Source organism: Octopus sinensis, unplaced genomic scaffold (assembly GCF_006345805.1).
Source record: "Octopus sinensis unplaced genomic scaffold, ASM634580v1 Contig17917, whole genome shotgun sequence".
Taxonomy (NCBI): Eukaryota; Metazoa; Mollusca; class Cephalopoda; order Octopoda; family Octopodidae; genus Octopus; species Octopus sinensis.
This window is the reverse complement of record NW_021835423.1, coordinates 15,001-37,500: the sequence shown is the minus strand read 5'-3', so window position 1 is coordinate 37,500 and position 22,500 is coordinate 15,001. Positions and strand designations below refer to the sequence as shown.

Genomic DNA, 22,500 nt, shown 5'->3' with positions numbered 1-22,500 from the left:
AACTATCAACTACCAGTAGCTTACCTACCTGGCAATTGATGGCTCTATTTTCTCTACATTTGTGCTGTTTATTGTACCTGTGCACCTTCCACACAGAAAAACTATTATCCCTGTTAACCTTCCTCTGATATTGCTGTAACACTTATGTGTCCATACCTTACACTGGGCACATCTTATGAACTTCCTACCTACGCTTTTTCTACAGATCGAACAGTGCCATCTTCCTAAGGGGATTTGTGAATTGTCCGCTTTCCTACTTACTAAAACTGGTTTTTGTTAGACTAAGTTTAGGGTCCTTTGATTCTAGCCCTTACTGATATACCTAAAATTTACCTAGTTCTGAAAGTTATTCGGCTATGATAACAAGGTCATCAGCATTGGGGATCTCCTAGAAGCAGTTCATCTTAAATTCCTCAGTTATTGCCTGGAGGACTCTGATAAACAGGAAGGAGCTGAGGACTAATCCATGGTGAACCCCTACTTGTACCCTAATTGATTGCTACACACGATGCCAAACCTCACCTTACTGACAGCATCCCTGTACATGACTTGTAACGCTCTCACCAACCATTCGTCCATCCCTAGCTTTTGCAGTGACCAGCAAATAAGGGATCGAGGGATCCTGTCAAAGCCTTTCTCCGTGTTTAACAAAGGCCCAGTACAAGAGTTTATCTTTGGCTTTGTACTTCTCCTGCAGCCGCCTTATCAGGAATATAGCATCAGAGGTGCTTCGCTGTGGCACAAAACCAAATTGCATCTCTTCTGGTCTAACACACATCCTAATTATTTTGTCTGTGACCCTCTCTGTAATTTTCATTGCTTCATCTAATAGTTTGATACCTCTGTAATTCTTCCCGTCCAAAGCATCATCTTCCCTGTATGTGTGTGTGTGTGTGCGTGTGTATTTGTAAATATTTGGAATTTGTGTATACATTTAGAAGTATGACGCTTAAAGATCTTTCGCTGATTCGGTTACCTCATGTCATCCACAGTTGAGCTATAAGTGACACTGGATCTACTTCATGTATTCTGCAGTGTTCGTTCAGTTTATAATGAATGAGGGAAGCAGAAAATGGAGTTAATGAGAATTTTTATTCATCACAACGATTGTTTCAATCCATCTTGCATCGGGCCCTTGCAGGTAGGATATTGTATAACTGGTTGTGGGACATCCTTCGGTGCAGATGCATGTCATCGGGTGTCTTCTTTTAAAGAAGATACCTCTGTAAATATATTCGGTTTCGCTTGGAATGTTGTTGTTGCCAGGAGGCTGTTGTCTCTCATGTTGTAATCCAAGAAGCTCCTAGCAACAACATGTCAAGTGAAACTGAATATATTTAGTGAGGTATCTTTACATTAAAACAAGGCACCCGATGAGATGCATCTGCACTGGAGGATGCAACACAACACGTTGTATAGTAGCCCACCCGCAAGCGACCGATGCAAGATGGGTCGAAACGGTCGTTGTGATGCATATTCTCGTGAACTCCGTTTCCCCAATTCATTATATGTATTTATATATGTAACACTGATGTTTATGTGTGTGTGCGTGCGTGCGCATTAGTTTTATGCATGTGGACGCTAACCGGCTCAGCAGTTTTATGAACCCCTTATTAATGTAGCAACGTCAAAAGTAAACATTAGAAATCATAATTCTTCTTTACTTGACTTGATCTGCTAATCATGTGTTTACTCTAGTTCTGTTGCCCTACAACTTACTATAGAGGGGCAAACGTAGGACATCTTAATATGTTTATCATGTCTCTAACACACACATGTATCAGGTTATAGAAGGTCCTTATGGAATATTTATTTCACTGGCAAACATCAAATGTATTTGATCAGTTTGATCTAGTACCCGTAGAAAACTGTAATGACATTGATATCAACCCTGATTTTCATGTAAATTTTCATTTTCCATTTTTACCTCCACAAAGGATTCGGTGAATTTAGAAATTGTGAACAAAGAATATAGGACACCATTGCTTGAAGCTGTTTCGGACGGTCACCTCGGAATAATGCAGCGGCTGATAGCCAGGGGCACGAATGTAAATGTTGTCGAACATGGAGGAAATAATTGCCTGCATCTGGCGTTAGAAACAGAAAACAACTTTCATTCTGAGGTGGAGCACATGACCATGTTAGATCAGGTAAGTTTTCACATTGTTTGTGACTATGTGTGTGTGTGTGTGTGTTGTGTGTGTGTGTGTGTGTGTGTGTGTGTGTGTGTGTGTGTGTGTGTGTGTGTGTGTGTGTGTGTGTGTGTGTGTGTGTGTGTGTGCATTTGTGCGTCTGTGTGGGTGTAAAATAGACAAACAGACAGAGAAAGACAGACAGAAACAGACATTGTTTGTATCGCAATTCTCACCTACCAACCCCATCCTCCATTACCATTTCCTGATCCAGTCACAATGGTAACCCTTAGTTATATTATTATGTAACAAACACTATTCTCTATTCCGTCCCCTTCCGTCCTCAAAGGCACGACCTCTCCATGGTAGAGAAGGTGATCCATCTCGAATGTTGGCCATACAAACACGGTCATCAAAATTTGAAGGAGAAATGATCTATTCAAGACAGGAGATATTATTCTGAATTAACAATGATACTGGGTAGAAGAGAGGTTCATATGATAGACAGTAACATTTATAGTGCTGGTGCCATGATAATAAATACATCTTGTCCATTCCATGAAGAATTCTGCCTGAAACAGCTCTCTGTCACATTTCTTTTATATAATACTAGCATCATAGCCCGGCATTGCCTGGGTATGTAAGAGCCCCTAGTAGGCAACGACTAGTCCCAATCTAGTCCTTTCCCTCTTGGGAACGAAGGCGCATGTGTAGGTTGCAATATCTTCTCTTCACTCGAATACTTCTGTGTATACGATGTTCCTAGCTGTCCCTTTGGGCGATAAAAAGGTCGAGTTGCGTCCTCTAGACAGAAGATGTGTTGCATATAAAAAGTTTAGATTCTCGACCCCATGTCGAATTTATCGATTTTTTTCAGAACTGGGGGAACTTTTCAAAATTTTCGCTGCGTTAGTTTTGAATTATGACATTGGGCTATTCCCATATGAATAAAGCTCACTACAGATGACTGACTACTATTCAGGCAGTTGATGGTCATCTGTGTATTGTTGTAATGTCTACTTTGGTGAGAGGAACCTACTCTGGCAGCCAGCGACCTCCCCACCCACTGGAATAGTCCATCAGACTAACACTGAACAATTTATCAACTATGCGTTGGTGTTCTGCCTCAACTGTGACACCGATTCTTACTTCCCTTACTTCACTTTCTTCATCAAAAGATGTTTCCTTATTAATTCATCATCATCATCATCATGATAATGTATCGACTGTTTTCAAAGCTGTTATGGGTTCGACGCTTTGACAGAAGCTGGTCAGCTGAAAAGCTACCTGGGCTCCATATCTCTTTTCGCATGGTTTCGACAGTTGGACGTCCTTCCTAATGCCACCCAATTTACATAATGTACTGCGTGCTTTTCTGCAGCACCGACACGGATATTTGTATGTGACACCAGCATGGGTGATTTTTCCGAAGCATCAGCACCCATGATCCCTCAAGATTAGGATATCTCAGACGAAGAATGATACAGGGGTCATGACAGTATGCAAGGACAACGACGACTTAGCTTGGCATATTATCTCAAGTACAGCAGACTGCCAAAAGTATCGCTCCCATTTCATCCCCTCTGTGAGACCCAACGTCTGACGGTCCTTTCTCACCACATTATTGCACGTCTTTCTGGGTCTACCCCCTCCACACATTCCCTCCACAATGAGAGATCACCCCTTCTTGATGAAGCTATCTTCATCCATATGCATCACATAATCATACCATGGTAGACTTCTCTCTCGCGCACAAAATCCGATGCCTTATATACCCTGTTTTTCTCTCCAATCCACTTAATTATAGAAACATTATTGATCTGCGTGGATATGTCTATGTGGTGTTGATTTAGTTGTTATGTCTGAAGGCCTTGCTATGTTGTTGCTGTTCTCTTTTCTGGTATAACTTATATTATTTGTGGTGTTATTCATATCTATAAAACAGTCCTTTGACGAAAATTTTATGCACATTTTGCTTTGGAGGTTAATGGCAGCCAAACCGAGGCAAGGATCGAGCTGCAAATTGGCAAGGATACTAAATGCGTGGTGAGAATGAGACCCGCGATGGTTAAAATTCGCAAGCTATAAGATGTGGTTGCTATGGCAAAAAGAGTGATTTTTTGATCCCTCTATAACGACGTCTCTCTGTCACTCTTTCTTCCACCACCTCTCTCACTGTACATCTGTCTGTATCTATAGACAGAAAGCGATGACAACCGCAAAAGTTTAAATATTCTCGCCACAGGTCTTTTAGAACAGTGAATTAATATCGCCCACCTCCATCGCACAATCATAACAGATATTATTAAACAGATATATTGTGTTAATTTATATATATACTGTGTACATATGTGGTTGGATTGTGCTAAAAATAAACACACCTATGTTAAAAGTGCTAGCGAGTTTGTATTGGAACTTCGAATTTGCTCAATTGAAAGGCATGGACTCTAGGGCAAAATCCCTCATCTTTTAAAATGTGGCCCGTTTAGACCCGAATGAAATCGGGTTATTATACCAAAACTAGTAAAACAATAATAAACTATTTTAATCCCGAACAAGACCGGGTATGTATTTCTAATCTATCAAATGAAGAAGGCGAACGATGATACAAATTGGATTTTTATGTAAAAAGATGTGTAATTGGGCCTGGAAGGGGATTACAATTTAAAAGAGGGGGTAACTTGCGGTGAGAAATTGTTTGAGAGACTTTTGGGGCGCGACTGTGGTCGTTTTGGTGTGAAAATAGGGATTTTATTGATTTTGGGGGACAATTGGGGGTTCAGATTGGACACCTTTTGCCTGATTTCAATCAAATTTTCAACATGGTAAAGTAGAAGATTTGTAATTTAAGCACGGAAATCTAATTTTTCATAAATGGGAGATAGAGAGATAGAGAAAGATAAAAAGCAAGAGAAAGTGAGGGAGAGTCCGAGATAAAGGAAGAGTAAGAGAGTGAGGAAGTGAGAGAGAAAGGAGAGAGGAACAAAGAGGGTGAATATGGCGATAAGAAACAAAGGAAGCAACAGAAAGTAACAATCACACCCTCACCCACGCGTAGAGCGGGTCACCTTAAGCTAGTACTTATATGTACAATACTCTTCCGTAAGTTTTTCTCTTGCTATGGCCATTTGGCTTTATCAAGCCAGTTGTAGAGATAGGTTCTTGTTGGTTTGTTGTCTTTCATTATTGTGACATTTCTGTCCTTATATTTTGTATATTTGACTTGATGTTATAATAACTTTATATTGTGTTTTTATTGAATAGTTTGTGACATTTGTGATTGGCAAGTAAATATTTACTCATTAAATATCATTGTTAAGCAATAACGTTGACCACTAATGTGCGTTTTGTTCAATATATGATCATAATTTTTGTCTTAATGTAGAACGTAAAGTAAAACAAATGATAATGAAAAGTGGACTCAACTAAGAGATGATGTAAGAAATCAACGCTGTGTGAATAGTTTAATCACTGGAGAAACAAACTATGTGTAAATGTAGTTGAACTGTTGTGTAATTTGGGGCATCTTTAGTATATGTTTGTGTAATCTTTAACTCATCATTTTATATTTCATCATTTGTAGTTCTGCGTAGAGCTGAAACTGGGAAACGAAGAAAGGTGCTCTGGTGTGGTAGTTGCCAGCTACCTAGCCCACCACGGGGCCAACTTTTACTGTAAAAACAAAATTGGCAGAACACCATTGGACCTAATAGAAAAGGAAAATTTAAAAAAGACGTTAAATATGTTATTCCCACCGCAGTAAGTATTCACTGGCAATGACAAGATAAACCATTACATTTTCTATTTTGTATATAACCATGTTTATATGTTTATATTGTTTTAATTCTACTGATACATTATACTGTCTTAGTAGCTTAATGAAAGGTTAGACAACAACAGCAAGAAGAAAAATAAACAATATGCAGATGTTAAGCTAATTAAAAGAAAGGACACTATTTTGATTACATTCAAATGATTGGTTGCGTTCACTGTTATACCTCTCCTAAAATCCCCACCCACCTCTCTCAATTCCCTATTTTAAAGATTTGGGACCAATGAGAAAATGTAGAAGTAAATAGTGAAGTGATGGAATTTATCTGTCTACCAACAGATTGTTCCTCTGTCTTCTCTGTCCCACCCAGTCATGTCCATGTGAGCTATCCTGAGAAAATCGCCTACAAACACATACAATGAGTGTACATACATGGATACATATATACATACATACGTATTTATACATGCATACATAGATACATACATGTATATATATATATATATATATATATATATACATATATAGGCGCAGGAGTGGCTGTGTGGTAAGAAGCTTGTTTACCAACCACATGGTTCCGGGTTCAGTCCCACTGTGTGGCACCTTGGGCAAGTGTCTTCTACTATAGCCTTGGGTCGACCAAAGCCTTGTGAGTGGATTTGGTAGACGGAAACTGAAAGAAGCCCGTCGTATATATGTATATATATGTATGTGTGTGTAAGTTTGTGTGTCTGTGTTTGTCCCCCTAGCATTGCTTGACAACCAATGCTGGTGTGTTTATGTCCCCGTCACTTAGCGGTTCGGCAAAAGAGACCGATAGAATAAGTACTGGGCTTACAAAGAATAAGTCCCGGGGTCGTGTTACTCGATTAAAGGCGGTCCACCAGCATGGCCGCAGTCAAAATGACTGAGACAAGTAAAAAGAGAAAAAAGAGAAAGATATATATATATATATATATATATATATATATATATAATATATATATATATATATATATATATATATATTATATATATATATACTGTGGGGAGGAAATAAATATTCGTCTGTCAAAATTCTTTATTTAATTTCTAATGAACATAAATGGGATATACCAATACTATATTTGCATATACATGCATAAACTAAGAATATGCAAAAGAAACTAATAAATTATAGTAACTAATGAATTTATATACAATCATAAATATTTAGGGGTGAAAAAAGTATTCGTGCAGAATAAATGTATGATTTTCTATGCCACAAAATACTGTTAAAATATTTTTTTACTAGAAATTTCTTGTTTATTCCAATAATCTTATCAGTTTTCATTTTTGAGTGTCAAAACACTAGCTTCTTCATTCAGCACTGAGACAACATAAAGTGATATCGCAATAATGGCGAAAAGTAAAGAACTCGCAAATTCAGTGAAAAACTTAATTATTGAACTGTAGAAAGTAGGTAAAAGTTACAGGAAAATATCAGAGACACTTTGTATTCCGCTTACTACCATATCTTCATTTATTCAAAGATATAAGGAATCGGGAACTGTTGAAAACAGAATAAGATCCGGAGCACCACGCAAGATTTCCCCAAGATCTTTAAGAAAAATGAAGAGAAGAATCGGAAAAAAACGCAATAATCACCAGAAAGGAGTTTTCATAGGAATGAACTGAAGTCACGCTCTCCTAGAAAAACTCCTCTGTTGACTAAAAGGCATAGAGATGCCCGTTTAAAATTTGTTATGAACATAAAGATAAATCTGATACATTCTGGGAAAATGTTCTATGGACAGACGAGACGAAAATCGAATTGTTTGGACGAAATTCGCTTACCCATGTTTGGAGTAAAAACACAATTCCTACCGTAAAGATTGGAGGTGTGGGGGTGTTTCTCTGCAAATGGTACTGACAATTTACATGTGATAGATGGTAGAATGAATGCAGAGATGTACCAAATATTTTGAACAATAATTTATGGGACTCTGTTGAAAAGCTCCAGCTTTGTGAAGGGTGGGTTTTACAACAGGGTAACGGCCCTAAGCACACGGTGAAGTCTACCAAATATGGATTGTCAATCACAATATAAAATTATTGTAATGGCCAAGCCTATCACCTGACTTGAACCCCATTGAAAATTTGTGGCGTTATTTGAAAACTGAAATTCAAGAGCCCCAACATGCATTACAGATTTGAAGAAAATTTGTCAAGAAGAATAGGAAAAAATTCCTAAAGAAACATGCGAGTCATTGGTGAAGAACTACAAGAAGATATTGGTTGAAGTGGAACTGAATAATGGTTATGCTACGAAGTATCATATCAGAATTATCAGTTATTTATATTCTGAACGAATACTTTTTTCACCCCTAAATATTTATAATTGTATATAAATTCCTTAGTTACTATAATTTATTAGTTTCTTTTGCATATTCTTAGTTTATGCATCTGTATGCAAATATATAATAGTGGTATATCCCATTTATGTTCATTAGAAATTAAATAAATAAAGAATTTTGACATGCACGAATATTTATTTCCCCCCGTGTATATATATATATATATATATATATATATATATATATATATACATATACGCACACACACACACACACACACACACACACACACACACACACACACACACACACACATACATATATATACATATATATATATATATATATATAATATATATAGGGAGAGTTTACGAAAAAAACAAAAGACGATGACAGGTGGTGTTGAAGGAATAGAAAAAGTCTTTTACATTTCGAGCCTTCGCTCTTCTACAGAAAGGGACACGGAAAAAAAAAAACAAGGAGAGTAAAAAATGTGTGTAGCGGCTAACAATCTATCATGGCGACTGACTCGGACACACACACACACACACGCACACACACACACATATATATACATAAGTGAATTATATTTCTGGAATATATGTTGTTCACTTTGCGTAAATCAGTTTTTGTGATGTATCAATGTCATGACATATACTTATTAATATTTGTGTCCATTTATATATATATATATGTGTGTGTATGTGTGTGTGTGTGTGTGCGTATCTGTGTCTGTGTCTGTGTGTCTGTGTCTGCATTTATATACTCACAAATTCGCCCATATGTAATTGTTTAATTGTGGTCTCGCATAATATTCTCTACTGTAAATATGCACGCAATGTAATATTTGTTATAAATGAATGTTATTAATGGGATGTGTTCAGGTTTTTGTTCCTCAGATGTATGTTTTGTGAAGACGAAGTGGCCACAGAGACGTTCTTTCCATGTAAACATCTTTCGCTGTGTAAGAAATGCTGTCCCCAAAAGATACCTAAACGATGCCATATGTGTGGACAGAATATAACGAGCAAAAATAATTTGGGTAAGAATACTGTATGATCTGTCTGTTTGTCTCATGGGGTTTATGGTGTGGAATATTGTATTTCATGTTGTTGTGTAGATCCAGTTCTGACTTAATCAAGCACACTTTTGATAAAAGATGTTCCAGGTGTCTTTTCTCTGTCATATTATGTCTCTCACTACTCCCACTAAACATTGTTCTTGTCCAATTAGAAGACTTGTCACACTTCAAGATGGTTACTTTCTGCCACAATATAAATAATAAAGAATACTGAATTATAAATGGTGACTAAATACCAATAAATCACCAAGGTTCTATCAGTAAATACCGACATCTTGTGTGTGATTAGAGTTATTAATGATTTATCAATATCTTCGGAAGCTGATAATTAAAAACAACTGCATTTATATGAATATCAAAGTGAGCTTTTATAAAATAAGAGACTCAATAAGAAAATCTCAACTGAAGGTTTAGGTGCCAACATTTGAGAGGGGACATCAAAAGGGTGGGGAAACTTTGATTGATGTATAGATTAGTATTCCCGAGTATCAGTTCTTCTGAACCGTTTCAAATATTTTCACAGCAATAATGTGTGGACGACAAGTTTTATGTCGTTAATGAGGTTTTGTGTGAATGTAGTGTGTTAATTTAGGACACGAGATATCACTTCCTGTTAGACCTGATGTCACTTTCTGTTCGACCTGCTTTATTCAGGAGGATGAATGACATTGAAATATCTTCAGATATCTCCCCAAATCTGATTACATTCTGGAGAACTGTGATGTGGGTAATTAAGATTAAAGATTACTAGTAGTAACCAATAACAAAGAGAGCAGGTATATATATATATATAGAGAGAGAGAGATAAATAAATAGATAGATAGATAGATAGATAGATATATTGTATTTGGGAATGGTCATTTTGCCAGTTTAGCCAATAAAAACACACGCACTACATATTTGGTGTTACTTTGATTCAGTCTTATTTATTTTTTTACATTAATCTTAATCTTATTTCGGCCAAAAACAAAAACAAATTACACGTACGTATATAAACAGGAGATACAAATATTACAGGCACTTCAACCCCCACACACACTAACTAAACATAGACACACATAGAGGTATACGCATGCACAAATGAGGACACGTACAATAGGAATACAAAATACAAAACGGCTGATGGTTAGTAAGGAGAGAGACAACAAATAAGAAAGAAGAAAGCAAAGGACCACTGATGAGGTCACAGGAGTGTGACGAAAGAACTCTGGCCGAAAATAAGATTAAGTAAAAAAATAAATAACGCTGAAGCAAAGTAACACTAAATATATAGTGCGTGTGTTTTTATTGGCTAACTGGCAAAATGACCATTCCTAAATACAACAATATCTGTTTCAACACACCATTTCACATCAAAAATCTTGCAAAACAAGTATAGATATAGATATATATCCGTCTGGAAGTGGTGTGTCGTGTTTGAGGCTAGGACTTCGATGCTCAACTTGGTTGACACTGGAATTAAGCAGAAGATGAGACGAATGTTGATTAGAGATGTCTTGTCATAGATCTGGCACAAACATAAGAAAACCCAAACGAAGCTAAGAGAAAATCGGTTATTAGGGGATAATTAAATGAGATAATTTCAGAATTGTTAGAATTGTTGGATGACTTAAGAGACAGAGAAGGGTTGTTAAGTGTGGTCTATTCTGTTGTGGACTCAAATAGTGAACCATTTCTTGGCCCCACTGTAGAAAGCATACAAATGTTCTCCAAAAGCATGTTGTCATCAGTGATGACACGAATGTCTCACAATAATAAAATATCGATTATTAGAAAGGATAAAGAAATTTTACTAAAACCACTTTGAAATGTATTTTTCAGTTGGTCCAAATTCGTCAAAGATGGAAGTCCAGATGGTGGCAGGACCAGTTGGTGAGTATGAAATAACTGTACCTAATTATGTTATCCCATAAGAGGCATAGGGTTGGTTTCCCGGTTTCTCTAGCGTATACATTCCTCCCTGAACAGGACACTAGTTCGCTGTAAGATTACTTATTTTTGCCAGCTGAGTGAACGGAAGTGTTTTGCTCAAGAACACAACGTATTGCCTGGTGAAGGAATCGAAACCCCAATCTTACAATCATGAGTCAAATACCCTAACCATTAAGCCCTGCGCCTCCACTTGCTATGACCAATTCGTTTCCATAAAACACAAGCGATGGAAAAATTTATAGAAATCAATGTACCTAACTGATTCCTATAAATTCTCCACTCCCTGAGCTGTTTTTTTTGTCAGAAGGACTGAGAACAGGGCCATCTCTAATCTCATTTGAAATGTTAGCTGCAAAAGGAGTCGATGAAATATATCGCTGAAATTTCATAAAATCTTTGTTGCCTTGGATGGAAAAATGGATAAATTAGAAAACACAATAGAGTTAATATTGTCTTTTGGAACCAAGAACTAAGATATGTTGTTGTGTAGGGGTAAACAGGTGAACAGAAACTAGAAAAATGTTGACCAAAATCATAATGGTTACCAATTGACCATTGCTGATAGGAATGTCTCTCAATAATGTAAAAAAAATTGCGTTTTTGAAAGTTTAACTGTAAAGTAATTCTATTAAAGAGTGTCTGTGTGGTAAGTAGCTTGCTTACCGACCACATGGTTCCGGTTCAGTCCCACGTGGGTGGCACCTTAGGTGAGTTGATGAGAAAGTTTTTCTTTCTTTCTCTCCCAAGTCCTGGGCTGTTTCCCGATAGGTTATTGTTGTTGTTGTTGTTGTTGCCTAGTGAGATATTTGTCGTAACATGTTGCTTCTCACTGGGGGTATCTACCAAGAACATCTCTGATTTGAATACATATTGGGGTCATAAAACAACAAAAAAATATTATAAACTCGGTATAAGAATATTGATTTTAAAGTTTTGACACAAGGCCAGAGAGCTCGATGTAGGGGGTATTTCGATTTAATCACCCCCAGTGCTCAACTGCTGCTTATTTTATCCGCCCTTAAAGGATGAAAGCAAAGTCAACCAAGGCAGAATTCGAACTCAGAACATTAAACCTCAAGAAATGCCTCTAAGCATTTGGGGCAATGTGCTAACGATTCTGCCAGTTCCCCGCTTTAATATGTATAAGAAAACTGATTTGAAACGTTAGCTTAATGCCGGCCAGTTTGGGGCAGTGGGTAAGGTGATTACGTCCACACCAGTACTCAATGCTTTTATCTCTGAAATGTAACCTTATTTTGTCATAGCATCATCTTCTGCCCTCATCTAAGATTTTACATTGTGCGCCCTCTATGGATTTCTATTGTTTTCTTGGGTATTGGACCATATCCCTACAATTTGGGATTATTGACATCCAACGTCCAGTAAAGTTCAGATGTTATTGTTCTGCTTTCATCCGTATCACAAACAGTATGTTGTGAAACATATATTTTTTATATATGCGACACTAATTAAATCTATTTCATAAAGCATGATAATGACCTTTTTTAATTAGTTAATCTTAATTAGCATAAGGGACAAATGGCATAGTAGTGTTGATGGTGTGGGATGTAAGTAGAGTTACATGTTCCTCGTAATGTTCTTCTTATATTGGCATCTGAAAGACAGTCTCTGTCATTTAATGGTGTAACTTTTGTGTTCTCAAATTTACTTGTGACTGGGTTTTCAAACCATGGACGTCCACCACAGTCATAGAGGAAACATCAAATGAGTGGGTAAACTTTGACTGCTGTATAAAATAGGGTCAACAGAGATACCCTATTTTCTTGAAAACCTGTTCAGGTATATCATTTCAGTTATTTTCACTGTAATAATATATGGATGAACAGTTTCTTATAAGTTGTTAATGAGGTGATGTCTTTTAGAACACCTGATATCACTTTCCGTTCCACCTGTGTAAAACTATTCATTGCTCACCATTAAAAAAATTCATTTTTTAGGGAGTTTTCAAATATTTCACTTGACATCCTGTTAAACTGTGATGCAGATAGTTAAAATTAATGATTACCAGCAGCAACGTTTAACAAAGAGAGGAGTTGTATGTTTATCCTACTTGAAGTTGTCTGTTGTGTCTGTGGTTAGATCTTTGATGACCAACTTCCCTGACTTTACAATTAAGCAGAAGATGAGACGAATGTTGGTTAGTGAAATCTAGAAGTGAGACAACAATGATATGTCATAGATTGGACACGGATAGAAGAAAAGAAAGACAGAACTAAGGGGAAACAGTTTTATCAAGTGATAATTAAATGAAATAAAGGTAACATTGTTAGATTATGTATGATGTCTTAATAGATAGTGGAGATTTAGGACGGTCAGTCAATTTCGTTGTGGACGTAAATACTGAGTTATTACATGGGGTCACTGTAGAGAGTATAAAAATCTTGACCAAACCCAGAGTGTCACCAGTTGACCATGGTGATAGAAATGTCTAACAATAAAAGAATATAGTTTATTTATAATAAAGAAATACGATTAAATGTAAAACCTTGAAATATCGAAGACAGGCAAATACCTAGAAACTGCAGTCCGTGCGTATCACTTAGGTTGACGAGAGAGGGATGACCTCCCTTTGCAAATATCATAAGGGCACAGAAAGTGTGCCTAAAGCCAGCTGGAGACGATGATCTCCTGGGGCTACAAGCTACAGTAACAGCCACCCTTAGTGGTTAGCCATATTGAGATGGCTAGTATACTTTACCTTGAAATATCTCTTTCAGTGTCTCCAAAGTTTGAGGACAAAGGAGTTCAATCAGATGCACAGTTATTAGGGGCTACATCCAAGCAAGGTGCTGACTATAAAATAACAGTTCCCAATTGATTTCTATAAAGTTTACTTACCCTGGGCATATTGTGCTTGAAAGAATAACTGAAAACAGGTTATATTCTTACTTTCAAATTGAAAGATTAGCTGCAAAATAATTGTATTAAAGATATGGATATTACTGAAAGGTCATGAAATATCCATCGAGGTAAGCACAGTTGGTAATAATGGATTAAAAAGGCACAACAGAGTTAATTTTATCATTTCCACAGGAAACTAGTGATGTAGTTTAAGTGTAAACAAGTGAGGAAATTATGATTTTTTCTGTTTATTATTGTGGTTGTTTAGGTAGATGCTTTTCATAATGTGGCAGAATTACTATGAAATACCTTCCAAGTGTGAACACCCTGTCGTTTTTCACTGATACTAAATCTATCATTACATCCACTAAACATTGTCTTTATCCAAGCAGAAGACTTTGCTTTCTTGATGAAACAACCCTTGTTTCTCTTTCTCGCTTGAAGATACAATGCAATGATATGACCTTCATCATTTATGATTTCCATATTCCCATGGGTGGTCACTGTCCAAGTCAGTTCTTATTGAGAATTACTGCCCAACTTCATTTGTTGAGGAACACATCTCACTAAAATATTTCAGCCTTTCTATGGTGGTATGCCCTTCTTAACATCGACCTCTTTATAAAGGGTCCTGGGTGCATTTTATTGTGGCACATGTTCTAGAAAGATTGTCATGTCCTCAAAAAAATTAAGCGTTCCTTTTCAACTTATTCAAAGAAATATGAGACATGTTGAAACAGGAAAGGATAGTAAAGGGTATGGAGAGCAGCTTGCTAAGAACCCATATGAGGTTACTCATAAACAGTTTGCAGATACTAAGAGTGGAAAGCTAAAATGCAATAAAGATGCAAAGAGACGGGTTGACACGGGCGTCCTACACTGACACAAAGTGAAATCAAACATTCCCACTCATGGACAGTTTGAAATTACCAAGGAAACCAGCAATCAAATATTTCAGCTTGGGGATTTCAGTAAGAAGCAAGTATATAGCTGAGGGAAGAGGACAAGAGCAAAGAGTGCCCCAGGAGGGGATGGTGTACTATGGAAAGTGTACAAGCATTATACCCAATTGTGTTATAAGTATTACCTACTACTTTGGAAGTTGTGATATAAAGGTGAACTGGATGGCTGATGCAAGGTAAAAGGAGTTTACTTATCAAAGGGAGCTAAAGGAAAATCGACCGACCAGTTCAGAACAATTCCAACCGTGAACGAAGATGGCAAGATTTACATGGGTGTACTTGCTAAGAGATCAACTACATATCTCCAAAATAATGGTTATGGGACGGAAAGTATCCAGAAGGCGTCCGAGTGGCTGTGTGGTAAGTAGCTTGCTTACAAACCACATGGTTCCGGGTTAATGTCCCACTGCGTGGCACCTTGGGCAAGTGTCTTCTACTATAGCCTCGGGCCGACCAAGGCCTTGTGAGTGGATTTGGTAGACGGAAACTGAAATAAACCCGTCGCATATATATACATATGTATGTATGTGTATATGTTTGTGTGTCTGTGTTTGTTCCCCCAGCCTCACTTGACAACCGTCCCCGTAACTTATTTGTTCGAGAAAAGAGACCAATAGAATAAGTACCAGGCTTACAAAGAATAAGTCCTGGGGTTGATATGCTCGACTAAAAGCGGTGCTCCAGCATGGCCACAGTCAGCTCACTGAAACAAATAAAAGAGTAAAGAGTAAAGAGAGAGAAGGCAGGAATCCCTGAATGTGTGGAACTTGCATTTTGAATCTGGGATGCGATACAAGATACAAAGAAGAACAAAAGCGATTTGAATGTTGTATGGCTTGATCAGGTTAATAATGATATCGTTCTGTACTACACGAATTGTTGCTGAAAACAACGGACGTCTTTTATATACGAGAAAAGATTAAGAATCTAATGAAGAGTTGCTGTAATAATTTCAAAATGCGCTTCAGGACAGAATATTTCACAACAGACTCGCATCGTCTGGAGACTGGAATTGCCGTGGGTTGCACAATATCAGTCATTTTGTTTGTACTTGTTATGGAAATGTTTATTAGATCAGCAGATTGATCAGAAGAAATAACTCGAGTGAAGTCCCCTAAGACGACATTAATGGATGACATAACAACACAAACAACAGAGCAAAAGGATATGCAAATAGTTCTGAATAGACTGTATTTATTAATTAGTTGGTCAAGAATAGGGTTGAAGGCAAATAAATGTTGCCGTCATTTGCCAAAGCTCAGCAGAAAAATAAGTGAAATTCAAAGTAGCAGAAGAAAGCATGTCAAAGGTTAAAGAGAAACTGTTTAGGGTGATGGTACACTACCTCATTGTCCCACAAGAGTAGAGGCATCGAGATAATAGCACAAAAAGAAGACATCTTATGAGCAATAGATAAGCCAAACCTTTGGGGAATAAAGGGTTTTAAAGAACTTCGTTATTAAGGAGTCTTAAAATATTTCCTGAATCAGATGATGTTCTTGTGAACTGGGATGTGCGGAGTTACGATTCAAGATTACCAACATCAACCCTTCACAAAGATGTCAGGTGTATGTTTATCCTACATGAATTTGTCTGCCGTGTATTTGTGGTTAGGTCTTTGGAAACCACCTTGGTTGACATTAGAATTAAGCAGAAGATGAGAAAAATGTTGGTGAGTGAAGTCATGTCACAGGTTTGGTACAGATATAAGAAGGGAAATAGAGAACTGTGAGAAAAATAGTCTTATCAACTGGTCTTCATAAATGACTTGCCCGACGACCTCACGCAACACACCCTTCTATTTGCCGACGATATCAAACTGGTCGCTCCTCGCGGTGATATAGAGGATCTTCGTCGATGCCTCCACCAAATTTGGAAGTGGTCTAACGAATGGGACCTGTGTCTGAACGTGTCAAAGTGCTGTCATCTGCCTGTTGGCTCTCCTCCTGCAACTCAACTTGATTTCGGACGGGTCATCATCTGCTGCTGGAAAGGACCGATCAGGTAAAGGACCTGGGTATCTTGGTGGATTCCTCCTTTTCGCCTTCGGCCCAGTGCGTCCATGCTGCCAACAAAGCACGCGGAATTCTGTTCTTGATTCGACGGTCATTCGGAATGCTCACAGCAGCCATATTCCTACCACTCTATGTCACGCTGGTGAGACCCATATTGGAGTACGGGATTCAAGCCTCTTCTCCCTATCTCCTCAAAGACATACAGCATCTCGAAAGAGTCCAGAAGCTGGCTACCCGCATGGTTCATGGTCTCAAAAATTTGTCCTACGAAGAAAGGCTGAGGACGCTCGACCTTTATTCTCTTGAAAAACGCCGCCGCCGTGGTGATCTCATTCTCGCCCACAACATCATAAGCGGAAAGTGTAACCTCTCGAAAGAGCTGTTCTTCACTCCTGCTCCAGAGTGTGGCTGCGGGGTCATTCGAAAAGCTCTATCTATGACGATTTCATCTCAATCGAAGGAGAGGGGCTTTCTCCGTCCGGGTTGCGGATCCGTGGAACAAGCTGCCAGACGAGATGGTGAAGATGCCGACGACCGCTTTGCCTCCCTTGAGCTCAGTGGCCTGCTCTTACATGAACACCACCTGTACTTAACTCCATGTCCCCCTAGACGACCTGGTATTCTTCTCGACACACATAACGAAAACTCTCGAAATTCTTCACACTGCTCCAGTAGTGTCGGCTGCCATTCCGAAAAGCTCTACCTGCGACGATTCATCTCAATCGAGAGGAGCTTCTCCGTCCGGGTTGCGGATCCTTGAACAGCTGCCAGACGAGATGGTGAAGATGACGACGACCGCTTTGTTCAAAGCCTCTCTTGACCTCAATGGCCGAACCTTTACATGAACACACCTGTACTTAACTCCATGTCCCCTACATGACTTGCTATTGATTTGAACCAATTAACTAACTAACTAATTAAATGTGATAAATACAACATTGTTAGATTATGTAGGATGTCTTGATAGAGAGACGAAGTTTAAGAAGTATAATCTATTTTGTTGTGGACCAAAATATTGAGCTATTACATAGATTAAAAAAGGTTGACCAAAATCATAGTGGTCACCAGTTGACCATTGATGATAAGCATGGCTCAAGAATAAAGATTAAGAAATTTAGTATAAATTATAAAATTTGGAAATATTTATTTCAGGGAGTCCAGAGCTGAAGGAGAAGGATCTTCTGAGAGTGGCTAAGAGGTTAGGAAGAGATTGGTGGCAAGTAGGTGAGTATAAAATTACACTACCTAATTGATTTCTATAAATTTTACATTCACCTTGTCAGGATGAAAGAGAACAGGTTACATTCCTAATTTCCAGTGGAATGGTTAGCTGCAAAATAAATTCTATTAATGATATTACTGGTATTTCATAAAGTATCCACTGAGGTTGGTAATTGTGGATACACAAGAAAATACAAGTAGCATTTAATATTGGAAGAAAGAAGAAAAATATGTTAAGGGTAAACAGCTGAGTTAATGACAACGTTTTTGGTTCGTCTTTACTCCATCAAAAGACCATGAGTTAGGGTCTTCTTGAAGCCATTAGGGATTGGGTTATTGTGTTTGAAAGTGATAATTGCAATTATTACACACATGTGATTGAGAACACTTTGAGATATTTTTGGTATCTAACATATGTCAGATACTGCGAGCGCTGCTTCTGATTGGTCAATCCATGGTGATGACCCGAGGTAACGGTGACAGCGCTGCTTCTGATTGGTCAATTCATGGTGATGACCCGAGGTCCCGGTGACGGCACTACTTTTGTCATTCATAAGTAACAACTAAACGTGAAAAATTTAGTTATTGGGTTAATAAAATATGGTCGTTTATTCGTGTGTAATAAATAAAATACCAAACTCATTCCCTATGGATACCGTATTTATTACAACGAGTGGCTTGTAAACGTATCTAACTTTCGCTCGTTAGATACGTTTACAAGCCACTCGTTGTAATAAATACGGTATCCATAGGGAATTAGTTTGGTATTCTCTCTTTTATATTGCCATATTGGAATGACTTTACCACATGACATATGTTTGTAAATGCTTCAGTAAAAACAGACTTAGTATAGGGGTGACACAGCCAAATCATATCATATTCCCCACATCCAAAAAGAGAGAATGGCTTTAAGGAAATTTGACAGAAAATGAATATTCACAAGTGAAGCCAGACCATGGCTGGTCTCTCTCTCACTGAGAAATAAGAATAACTGAATGGGTTCAGGAGAATTGATTGAATCTGGAGTAGATTCAAAAAGGATTGAATTTGACTGAGAATAATCGACTGTTGGTCTATCATTATTCATTTGATTTTCAGTGTCATTTTGGGAACTTTGCAAGGTGATTGATTTCACAGAGAGACATTACTTTCATGACCCTTTGAGTATCAGATCTGAAATCTGCCAGATTAAGACAGATATAAGGGATTCTTCTAAAGGGTCTCTGGAGTAATGTTACCCAATAGGATGTATAGTTCAGAGATCTGGGAGTCTCTCCAGGTTGAGCCACTTCTTCACATCTCTGGTACCTAGGACATGTGATCAGAATGTCGCAGGAATGAATTACAAGACAGGTTCTCAAAGTCAAACCAATGGAGTAGGAGACCCAGGGGTAGACCAAGCACTAAATAGTTGGATGATATCCATAGACTTAGTTGTTGATGCTTGGGAATCCAACCAAAATATATAATGATGGTTACATCTGATAGGCCCCAATGGAAGAAATGCCAGGGGTCTCTATCCCTACAACTCTCCCAGAAATATTGAGCAGAGGAAATGAATGGATCAAATGGTTTGCCTGTTGGTACCCTATGTTGATTCTTTAGGTTCTCATACACTTTTGCCTTCACAAACACATCTGCCATCGGTTTACCTTAAAAGATTCTCAAGTGTAAACTTCAATTAATGTTTTTTTTAAAATCACCTTTAATTTAACCACTTTGTTATTTTTCTCATCATCCCTAGAAATAGAAAACAATGTCTTATATTTTTCTTGTTTCTTAGCTATTTTTTTATATTTCTCTCTTGAAATAGTTTCTTTGTTATGTTTATAACAACACACATCTTTTATATTATTGTTAATATTGTTAAGGTTGTTGCATTTATTTCTTATTGTTGTGTCTTTTGCAGCGATAGTTTTAGGAGTTGATACAACTAAACTGAAAATTGATGATGAGTCTATTGACGCTGTAAAACAAGGCTACCTGATGCTTTACGAATGGTTCAAAACTTGCGACCCAGAAACACGGACACACGCAACATTACGTGCAGCTCTTGAAGAAGCTGAATGTGACGCTGCGATGGAATGTCTGTCATTAGACGCAAAGTGAATTTCTGTGTAACTGTTGTTGTTTAGCCTCAGATTAACCTTGACCAAACAGAGACTTATGATCAAACACATGCCAGCCAAGACCATCATGCCTATTTCCAAAGAGAACCCACAACCACATTGTCCAATATGCCCTTCTGTACAGTGATATTGTGTGAATTTAGCTGCTAATTCTAGCAGGTATATCAGCCACATAGTGATCTATTCACTGGTTTGGCTCCTTTGTTAAAAATTCACATTTAAAATAAAGACAAACTTTGAAATGTTCATTTATTGTTGTTGCTGTTGTTGTATATCTAATCCCTTCCCTAAACAACCCCATTGTTATATAGACAGCTTTAATATCTTCTGCTATATTGATAGTTATCTACCTTCATTTTTAGCTGAGAGTAGAATGCCTGGTATATATATATATATATTGATGTATTTTCCCTTTATATATCCTATAGAGATAGTATTTCTATATAATACATGATGTATCTAAGGATATATCTCACTTTGTCCTGTTGTGGTTTAAGACAGGACTCTCCAAAGTGGTGGTGGTTGAATAAAAATTCAGGGGTTTTGAGTTCAATATACAATATTCTAATTTTATATTCTTACTTTATGACCTTCGTTATTTACTAATTACTGAAATTTTCGTCAGTAAAAAAAAAACTTCACTTTTATACTTATGAAAATAAATCAAAAAAATTATAATTAAACAATAGCTGTGCTGAAAAATCCTGAGATAATAAAATCCTGACACAACATTTGTTGTTTTAATTGCACGTGATTGTGGAAAAGCCACAGTGTCTCCCTCTTTTTAAATAACTTCAGATAAAGGAAGAGTACAATTCTTCCCTACAATATTTACCTTCATATTACTCCACTGTTATTTTAATTTGAAATTAGATTTCAAGTTCTTACAGCAGAGACCAAGATTAAATAAGTAAAACACATGAGACCCTTATGTACATTATAGGATGTGACAGGAAGCTCTACCGAGCAGACTTTTGTGGAATTGGAAAGGAAGATTCATAAGTATTCTCCACTTTTTATTGGATTCTTTTGTGATAGAAGTGAACAAACCTGATTGTTTTCAAATTAAATAATCAAGATATTTAAATTAGATAAAAAGAAACTTTATTCAGAAATTGATAATTACTATTAAAGCAAAACGAAATTTTACCGTTGAGTGTGTTAAATAATAAGGCACTAAAAGAGAATGACTCTCCCCAGACACAACAAAATTATTTTGTATCAAACTTTGTACAAAATTATTCCAAATAAATTGATAACATAAGTTTCTGATTTTTTGCTTGGATAACTGGGGGAGAAATTCTATTCACACATTATATGCCATGTAAATACACAACAAAATAATAAAGCTGTTCAAAGCTATAGGTTACTGTTTATATAGACCAGCTGGAGCAAATTTAGTTTAACATTTAATGCGTAGCAATAAACTCATTTATAAAAGTGTTAGTTTTCTTTAAATTGAGAAAACGTAAGACTTTTAGTGACTTTATAAAACTAAAAAGAGTAACTTCAAACTTTGATGACCCCAGACAAATTCCTTTACTGACTGAGATCTTCATCTTGTTCTGGTCAATGACTGTCAAAGTAATTTTCATATTTTAAAAGCATCAAAAGGAAAATTTGTTGCCCAGATAAGAGAGGTTGAAATTGTCAAATTATAAAAGCACAGAGAATAATGATGGACTGGACATTTTCTTTAGATTAATGATCAGAGTAGATCCCTAAACAGATGCTATATGCTAAACTTCTTTATGGAAAGAGCCCCCAGCAGAAACGAAGACTACGATTTAAGGACTGTATATATATATATATATATATATATACTCAGCAATTAAGGGTTTAGCAACGAATTGCCTCACCACACACCGAATTTAGAAATAGCAGTCAAAGAGTTATAGCTATTCTTTCTACTAAAAGGGGGATCTCAGTTGCTAAACCCTTAATTGCTTAGTATTACTTAAATTTTCCTCGAATGAGGCTTTTACATGCCGAAATCTACTTGGTGTAATTAATAATTATTCCAAATTAATTAATTTCACCCTTTATTGTTACTGATATATATATATATATATATATATA

General features: G+C 37.1%; 1 protein-coding gene and 1 long non-coding RNA gene across 4 annotated transcripts in view; one reads left to right on the top strand and one right to left on the bottom strand.

The window, feature by feature from the left end:
* The window catches only part of LOC115231238 (putative ankyrin repeat protein RF_0381), a 32,558-nt gene extending 11,889 nt beyond the window's left edge, over positions 1-20,669 (top strand). For 2 of the 3 annotated variants that reach the window (XM_036499995.1, XM_036499997.1), the window contains exons 5-11: positions 1,938-2,150; positions 5,716-5,891; positions 9,119-9,261; positions 11,122-11,172; positions 13,971-14,041; positions 18,223-18,295; positions 20,202-20,669. In XM_036499995.1, the coding sequence (XP_036355888.1) occupies positions 1,938-2,150; positions 5,716-5,891; positions 9,119-9,261; positions 11,122-11,172; positions 13,971-14,041; positions 18,223-18,295; positions 20,202-20,401 (927 nt within the window). In that variant the 3' untranslated portion in view covers positions 20,402-20,669. The remainder of the gene's footprint in view (positions 1-1,937; positions 2,151-5,715; positions 5,892-9,118; positions 9,262-11,121; positions 11,173-13,970; positions 14,042-18,222; positions 18,296-20,201) is intronic. The other variant, XM_029801303.2, reaches the window with a different exon arrangement.
* On the bottom strand, positions 16,623-18,001 carry LOC115231236. The gene is made up of 3 exons (XR_003883507.2): positions 17,986-18,001; positions 17,948-17,951; positions 16,623-16,806 (listed from the first exon to the last, which is right to left on the bottom strand). It is a non-coding gene; the product is annotated as an uncharacterized LOC115231236 (long non-coding RNA).
* Positions 20,670-22,500: the final 1,831 nt, after the last annotated feature.